The sequence below is a fragment of the Strix uralensis genome, chromosome 24 (assembly GCF_047716275.1).
Source record: "Strix uralensis isolate ZFMK-TIS-50842 chromosome 24, bStrUra1, whole genome shotgun sequence".
Classification (NCBI taxonomy): domain Eukaryota; kingdom Metazoa; phylum Chordata; class Aves; order Strigiformes; family Strigidae; genus Strix; species Strix uralensis.
This window is the reverse complement of record NC_133995.1, coordinates 4897523-4906322: the sequence shown is the minus strand read 5'-3', so window position 1 is coordinate 4906322 and position 8800 is coordinate 4897523. Positions and strand designations below refer to the sequence as shown.

The following is an 8800-nucleotide window of genomic DNA, read 5'->3' as shown; positions in this document are numbered from 1 at the left end:
GTTTTAATGTGAAACGGAAAAAAAAAAAAACAAGCAATGTATTTTTTTCCCCCTCCTTTATTCCAAAAGACAAACGTACACCGGGGAAAGCAAACCCATAAACCTTTATGGGTTGTTGCTTTTCCAAGGGGAGAAGGTGCCAGGGATGGGATGCGGTCAAGGGTTTTTACACACTGATGCTCTGCGACTCCTGCCCCCGAAGCCGTCCCTGGCCTCAGCGAGGATTTCGGCTGCTCCCACCGTAAAAATCATGAGAAGCCTCTGCCACAAGCGGCATGTCCCAAAAATACTGGAAAAAAGCAGAAATGCCAGAGCCAGCAGCGAGGCCTCTGCTCTCCATCAGCAGGGAGAGGCAGCAGCCTGCACCCATCCCGCTCCTGGAGGGGCTGACACAGCCCCCGATGATGGTTTAAAAAAAATTTTTTTAAAATAGTAATAATAAGTGTATAAAAGCTGTTCCACACCTGCCTGAGCTTCTCAGGAGATGGCTGGCAGAGGGGCCGAGAGCAGCACCCTAACAAGCTCAGAGGCCATTCTATACAGACGCTCACATAACAGCGGGGAATGCAATTTCCTAATGCTTTCATAAATTAGGATTATGTAACTGGAGGGGAAAAAAAAAATAATACAGCCAAGCAGGTTATATAAACCATCTTTAAAAAGTGAGAAAGTACTTGACATCCCACTACCCACTCCTTGGCACCCTCTAACTGGGTTTTTTGCCATCGAAAATGAGCAGGCTCCTTTCATCGTGTCTTCTCCCCTGGTCAAAACAAGCAGGGAGAACAGACCCAGCCAGGCTTTTTGGGACACTGGAAAGAAATATTCCACCTCTGGCTATTAAATGTGACGTTCCTCTCCCCGTACAGCACACCCCAGTAAATCTCGAGCGCTCCACGGGCGGCTCGGAGCATCCTCCTGGCAGCAGCTACACCAACACCGAGCAAATTCAATTTTAAGAGACAGCTTGGGGGAACTAAAATAAATACAAAATGGGAATAAACAAGAAACGCCTTGTTTGCCAATTCTAATTTAGCCTTTTCTCCAGGATAAATTTGATAATTAAACTTAGATTTACTTAATATTTTTTTTTAAATTTCTAAAAGCATCTCATTGCCTGCAACAGATTTAGGGCTTTCTCCAACAAACTTTCCGCCAGGTGACCCTAAACTGCAGCAACCCCTGGCAGTGGAAATGCTGTATTTAATCACTTCTTCCCCACGCACGAGGGCTCGGCAGCATCTCCAGAGCCCAAGTGCCAAATCCCAGGGGGGGGGATCCCCGACTCAGCATCCAGCATTGCCGCCGGCAGCGCCGCACCCCCAGAAATAACCCGGTGCCTGAAACCTTTTTTGAAGCCACGTGTGCACCAACGGTCTATAAATGCCAAATTATATCGGGCAAACGGCAATTCCCGGCATGTTGTGAAACACCAGCCTGTTCCTGTGCCAAATTTCTTGGAGAGGACAAAGAAACACCACGAGCGGCCAAACCGATGGAGGGGGACCAGGCCTGCGGCCGGGGGATGCTGCGAGGGGCCGGGGGCTCAGCCCCAGAGCGACGGGGCGGGGTTGGGAGTTGAAGGTTTGAGGACGATCCTGCACTGCTGCTGGGTGACCCTGACCCCCGCCAGCCCAAAGGAGGGGAAACGTGGATGTGAACACACGTGTGCACACACACGTGTGCATCGCTCGAGGATGGGGAGGGAGCCCACATCCCGCCAGGGCTCCTCGTCGGGGCGGGGGTCACATCCCAGAGGTGACGTTATTTGCAAACAGCAAACAGCCTCATCTATGTGCTTATTTTATCGAATTACGTGATTAAATTGAACATAAATCAAAGAGTACTTGAAATGGGAATACTTTTAATGAGGCTCATTTTCTAAGAGCGATACCACTATTTACAAAGACAGGACATCACAGGCAAAAGACGATTTAATTGCAGTCCCTCATCATCCCACCTCTTCACTGCTGACAGCTACTTTACTACCATTTTCCCAATTTTCCAATGCACTCCCTTGCAAAATCAGAAATCCTTGTTTCAGTCACAATTACTAATTACAGAAAAAGCTCGTCAGCTCCATGACAAACAACTTACATGAACAACTCGTACATTAGAGCACTCATGGCCATTTCTTTCCGCCCACAAACATACAGCACTAAAATAAAAAAACCCTCACTCAGTAATTTAATATTTCCCTGTGATATGCATGAGATCGGTACGAGCTCCACAGCTCCCTCAAGGTGCTGTAAGAACTTTATGTAAATATATATAACTGAGAGCGAATATAAAATAAAATATTAAATAGTATAAAAGTATAAATAACTGAGAATAAATTATTCTCCAAATATTTTACAGAATATTTCCCACCCTGAGCCAGCCTAGGGAGCCGCAGCTGGACAGAGGGGGGTCTTGGTGCTGAGCATCTCGAGCCTTACAGCAGACTTTCTCCTTCTGCAAGCCAGTAATTATCACACAGCAGTGATGTTCCTGGAAGATGTAGTTTGGTTTTTACTCGTGAATCGTCCTTATTTTCTGGCTTGTCCCAGCAGGGAGATGCTCTAACAGACCTGGGAAAGGACCTCAACATAATTCAAGTGTGTGCTGGGCAAATACAGCCTTGGGAAGCTACAAGCTTTTATTTTATTAAAAAAGAAGAAAAAAAATAACTGCAGAAGCTGTCATCCCGGCAGACACCTCTGCTCCGGGCAGGATGGGCATCACGAGCAGCCTGCATCGGGCCAGCCTTCCCCCCGAACCCCCCCAGCACCAGTCCCGCTCCATCCCCCAAGCCCAAAACCACAAGAGAGGCCACGTGCCGTCGTCCTTCCCGGCGAGTTTCAGCAGAAGTGATAACTTCTCCACCAATTCCCCAGAAATCTGCCTTTTTTTTTTTTTTTCCCCACACCATCACGCATTTTCTCCAACACAAGCCCTACCTGCTTCATCACCCCAAACCCCCTCAAGATGCCCTTGGCCACCCCTTCCTCCTCCAGCACCCCACCACCACCACCCCCTCACCTTCCTCCTCCTGCGTCGCACAGGTTGCTGCCACCACCCATCACACTGTGGGGCAAAGGACCAGCATCCCCCTGAGGACCCCAGCATCCCCCCGAGGGACCCCAGCATCCCACCTTTGGGCTTCAAAACTCTCAGCACCACTGGAAAGTTATTCCTGCTCAGCCCCACGCTCCCAGTTAACCCTCAGCTTCAGCAGCATTTCTCCGTGTGTGTCCCCCAGCAGTTTTGTCCCATTTCTAGGGTACCAGGTTGGAAATAAAACCTGAGCATTTCCAAATCGCAGCATCACTTGCCAGACCCAAACCCATCACACCTCTGGGAAAACAGCCCACAAAACCCAGACGTAGGCTCTGATGGACAGATTTAATGATTTTCTTCCCGCCAGCCCTTTGCGGGTCAGGGAAGGAGACAGGAGGGACGCAGGAGCGATGCACATTTTAAAGGAAGGAGTGATTTGTGCTTTCAACTTTACTTTTTGAACTTGTAACGCCAGTTTTCAGGCTGGATTTGATGCCTCAGTGATGTCTCAAATCCACCTCAACAGTTTAACAGCTCACGATGGAGAGACACCATTTAAACTCTACCTTTAGAACCCTAAAGTATCAGCTCCTGGCTTTTTCTTTTTTTTCATTTTTCAAGTCTTTTTTGTCACCAGCAGCGGTGCAGTCCTGTTTGCTCGGCACGGCGAGGACAGAAACACGGCTGCAGCAGCGGAGCCTCGGCTGGAAACACGCCGATGATGGATGTATATCCCCCACGAGCTCCTATAGCTCATCCCGTAAAATACTCTTTCCCAGTCAGAGCAAGCTCATTCGAACGCGCATTTCAAAAAATGAGGCTTTGAAAGAGATTTTGTGCTCAGAGAGGAGGGGAAAAATAGCAGAAGCTTTAAAAAATATTCACATTTACCTTGTGCAATCACTTATACCGACTGCCAGCGAAACTACACATCGATGCACGCAGCCTATAGGGTATCGCTGGTAGGTGGCATTAGAGGAAACGTTATAGCTGGGCACAGGAGCCTCGTTTGATGAGGGAAAGGGGGAAAAAGAAAAATCCACTCCCTCGAGCACCGTCCCGCTGGCACAAACGGCGGGACACCGACCCCCCCCCCGCTGTGACCCATCCTGCCAATGCCACCTCGTCCCCCATCCCCATCCCAGTGCAGCCCAGTGTCCCCAGCAACACTCGGGCACCTCTGTATTCACTGTGCCCGGACATCGCCAGCACTGGGGGGGGTGTGGGGGGGTGGGAGGGGGGTGTGGGGCGGGGACCCCCATCCTACCCTCACCCCACAGCAACAGCTGGGGGCACCATCCCCTTCCCCAGCCCCACGCAGGACCCCAACACCCCCCATACAGCCCCAGGCAGGGCCCATCAGCCCCACACACGCCTCCCCCCACCCCTATACTGCCCCACGCTATCCGCCCCCCCCAGCCCCCCCCAGCCCCACTCTCCCCCCCTCAGCCCCACACAGCCCCACTCCCCCCCCCCCCCCCCTCAGCCCCACACAGACTTCCCACAGAACCACGCAGCCCCACACAGGACATCCCACACCCCCCAGCCCCACGCAGGGCACCCCCGAGCCCCCCTCGGCCCCACGCAGGGACCCACCTGCCACCGCCCCGCGCTCCGCCGCCGCCCGGCTCCGAGTGGCACCGCGCACCCGCGCCGGCCGAGCCTCCCCGGCCGCCGCGCCCCGCCTTCCCGCCCGCGTCCCATTGGCCTCTCCGCCTGCCCGTCTCGGCGACGGCGCCCTATGCTCCTTCTCATTGGCTCGGATGGCGGCAGTATGCAAATCAGAACGTTCGCCCCGCCCCTGGCGGGCCGACTCGCCCCGCCCCGGCCCGGCCCGCCCCGCGCACTTGCCGGGGGCGGCAGCGGCGGGAAACGGGGAAGGGCGGGGCGGGGGGGGAGAAGCTTGTCCCCGGGTGATGCCCTGGGGGGTGTTTGGCCCCGGGTGATGTCCCGAGGGGGGTCTGGTCCCGGGTGAATCTCCGGGGTGGGGGGCAGACCTGTGCAATGTCCCGGGGAGGGGGGGGTCTCGGCCCCCTGCAATGCCCCGGGGGGGTCCCGGACCCTTACAATGCCCCAGCGGGTTTTTTGGCCCTTTGCAATGCCCCGGGGGGGTTCCGGCCCCTTACAATGCCCTGGAGCCCCCTGGAATGCTCGGGGGGGGGGTCCTGGTTCCTTGCAAAGCCCCGAGGGGGGGGGTGGTTCCTGGCCCCATGCAATGCCCTGGGGCCCCCTGGAACGCCCCGGGGGGGGTCCCGGCCCCTTACAATGCCCAGCGGTTGTTTGGCCCTTTGCAATGCCTCGGGGGGGGGGGGTGCCGGCCCCTTACAATGCCCCGGGGGAGTTCCCGGCCCTATGCAGTGCCCCAGGGGGGTGTTTGGCCCTTTGCGATGCCTGGGGGGGGTTTCCTGGCCCCATGCAATGCCCTGGGGCCCCCTGCAATGCCCCGGGGGGGGTGCTCAGCCCAGTCCAATGCTCCGGGAGGGGGGGGGGTGTCAGCTCCCTGTACTGCTCCAAGGTCACCTCAGCCTCATGCAGCCCTCCAAGGTTCCCCCAGCCCTGAGCAATGACCCTGGGGGGGGGCGGGGGGGGGGGGGCACCTTCGTGCACATCCCCCCCCCCCCGGCCCAACAAGGGCACCCCAGGACCAATCCAGCCCGTGCAATGCCTCGGAGGTGCCCCAGGCCCGTGCAACACCCCACGGGTACCCCAACTCTGTGCAACCTCCTGGGGGGGGGGTGTTAAGGGAAATAATCACACCAGAAAGCAAATAAGAGTTTCCCACAGCTGGAGACGGAGCGGCGCGGGTTTGGAGGACACGCCGGCTGCTGGGACACGCAGAAATGTTCCCGTCCAGTACGAAGGAGATAAGATTTTTATTAAGAGCTGCCTCAAAATACCCCCGAGATTAGAAATAACGTCCATTTGCAATTAAACATCCGATCGCTGCTCGTGCACCTTCCGCTAATCGCAGCGCCTGAGCCGAGAGGGGCAAAAAAAAACAGGGGGGTGTTGAATCACTGGGCACGTTGAAAACGCGGCATCTCTGAGTATTTTTATAAAGGGCTCATTTTCACCAGGCTCATGTTGGAGCTGGGGCTTGCTGCTCCCAACCTGCACCCCAATTCCCACGTGTTGATCCAATAAACCCCCCAAGGCCAAGCTTAAGGCAGCGCTGCTTTGATGGCTGCTTGCTCCCAGGTCCGCTCTTGGATGCTGATGTTTGATTTTCCCAGCTGTAATTTAGACACTGATGGCACTCCTTGGAAATACGGAGTTAAAATTAAAGCCCACTTCAGAAAAGAAAATTTGTTTTCATGACATTTCATTTTTCCCTCTCTAATATAAACCAGGTGAATCTTGCATTTTGATTTTAAACATCTCCTGCCCAGTCTCCGAGAGCTTTAAATTTCCATTTACCAAACAAATATTGCGGGTTTCCAATATCAGGAAACCCCACAGCTTAATTTCATGCAGGCCCCTTAGATAACACCCAAGCCCTAAAAAACTCCATGGGGCCAATGGCAGCAGCCTTGCCCCACAGACATGGTAAATTTGTTTGTATAGAAAAATAAAAAAGCAAAATACATGGGAAGAAAACACCAGAGTGGGTTTTTTTTAAAGACACCTCCCAAATCACTGCGATACAGCACCATCTCGCTCTGCTTTCTTGAGTAGTGGGATGCCCAAACCTCCCCCACCTCCCCCACCCCGATGCCGGGGTTTGCCCCGTCCCCCCCATCCCTGTAACACAACCTGGAGGAAATCTGCTCCAGAAATAATCCCAGGCGGCTTCGGGGCGGCTGCCAGGGGCACTGCTTGTTCCCCCTAGCCATCCAGCTGGCCACACATGTCCTGCCCGAGCCCTGCACCCACTGCGCAGCCGTCACCCAGCCCCAAAAGGACAGGGGGTTTGGGGGGAAAGCCTTGGCCCCCACTGGAACCGGGGAGCAAAACCCAGAGGCCCCCCCGTTGCCGGTGATGTCCTTCCTCGTGCTGGCCCCTGAGCACCTTGGGTGATGTGAGAGTGGCGGTTGCTGAAAAAGAAAAAAAAAAATTAAAATAAAATAGGGGGTATTTTTATTCATCCTTGTCTTCTGCTAAAAATAACCGGCGTTAATCTGCCTTGAGAGCGCGGGGAGGAGAAGCGTCCCTCTGCCTCGGCTTCACATCTAAAAGCTGCTTCAGTGAATCTCTGAAGCACGTTGGCGAGCGGAGGAAATGGGTTTTCTCCTGGTTTCCTTCCACGTGTGACAGCACAAACCGATGGCTCCAAGCAGACGACCCATGAGGGACACTCGCCCTCCCGGGGGGACAAAATCCATCCTCCTGCCCCCCAGTACCCGGATACCTGCCCGCTGCCCATTTTGGGGGAGAAAAGGAGCATTTTGCAGCCTGGTGATGCCGTGGCCTCACTGCCCTGCACCCCCCCGCACACGCACCCCTCCGAGGGCCCGGTTTGTCACCGGCGCAGGGGGTGCAGCGCGGCCGGCGCTGGGTGTTTATGGGAGGCGCAGGCGGGTGTTGCACAACAGGCAGCAGAGTACAGGAGAACACCCTGTCCCCACCGCCGGCTGTAGGTGCAGCTGTGCCGGAGGCAGGGACGGACGGTGGGGACATAGGGGGGGACACAGCAGGGGGGGCAGCAGGGCAAGACCACCCGCTTGGCATAAAGATGCACCCAGGGGGTGCGAAGCAGACGATAAGCTGCTTTGGGTGTGAAATCGCCCCCCAAATCTTCCTACCGGGGAGGCCGCGGGGGGGATGCTGGGTGTCGTGGCGGAGCCTGGCCGGCGGCGAGTGGCCAGACCCAGCCCAGGGTGAGCCCTCCTCCGGCTGTGACCCCCCTTCGCTCTGCTGGGACTCACGGCTCCTGAAATGAATTTTTCCTGGCCGAGGGGCCGAGGTGTCCCTGACACAGGGGGGTGGATGCCCGGAGCAGGCCCTGCTCCATCTGACGCTGCCGTGTCCCCCAGCGTGGCCAGCGCCGGCCCTTTCCCCATGCGTTTCCAATCCATAAATTCCCAGGTTGTGATCCGAACGCTGGCCCCCGTTACAACAAACCCTCATGCAGGCAAGTGGGGGGCACGTCCAGGCAGAGGCTTTGCTGGATCCATCCCAGGTCCCCGTCTCCCCCACGGTGCTTCCCCCCGGACACCGGGGACAGCTTTTACACGCTGAAAGGACACAAATATTTCCCCAGATTATTTCCCCCCAGGAGAAAACGGGGACAAGCCCTGCACGCTCTGGCTGGAGATGAGTTGGGGGGGGTCAGGCAGGGTCCAGGGCCCCCCCAGCCCTGCCGGCGATCCCACCCTGCACAAGTGAGGGCAGGATGCAGCGGGGCCGGAGCAGGGAGGATAAATAAAGTCCGGCTTTGCCGTCCTGGCCTGGGGCCACTTCTAACACAAAGTACATTCCGGTCTGGACGTAACGAACTGTACCAGCCTCTGCCGGGGCGGGCGGGTAGCTGGGGGTGGCCGGGGCTCCCCGCCTGCCCCATGGGGATGGGGGTGTCAGGTGTGGGGTGTGTGTGCAAGCTGGTACCTCTCTCCTGTGTCGGGTGCGGGGGTGGTGGGGGTGCAGCACCCCCGGGGATGCTGTGCCGTGCGATGGGGGGATGCTCCTGCCCGAGGGATCTGCACCCCAAACCCACCCTGGGTGCCCTCATGCTCGCTGGGTGCCAGGGAGCCCCAGGGTGGGGGGGGGGCACATGCACAAACATGACTCTGGCCAGTGCTACGGCTGCACCCCCCCCTTCCCC

General features: G+C 56.5%; 1 protein-coding gene across 1 annotated transcript; it reads right to left on the bottom strand.

Moving 5' to 3' along the window:
- Positions 1–5890: 5890 nt before the first annotated feature.
- LOC141954212 (uncharacterized) lies at positions 5891–8800 on the bottom strand. Its single transcript, XM_074893520.1, has 2 exons — positions 8584–8800; positions 5891–8203 (listed from the first exon to the last, which is right to left on the bottom strand). The coding sequence occupies exon 2, from the start codon at positions 8104–8106 to the stop codon at positions 7153–7155; it is 954 nt and encodes a 317-aa protein (XP_074749621.1). The 5' UTR covers positions 8107–8203; positions 8584–8800; the 3' UTR covers positions 5891–7152.

Coding starts and splice junctions, on each gene's coding strand:
- LOC141954212 (XM_074893520.1), bottom strand. CDS start 8,106: ATGAGGGTTTGTTGTAACGGGGGCCAGCGTTCGGATCACAACCTGGGA.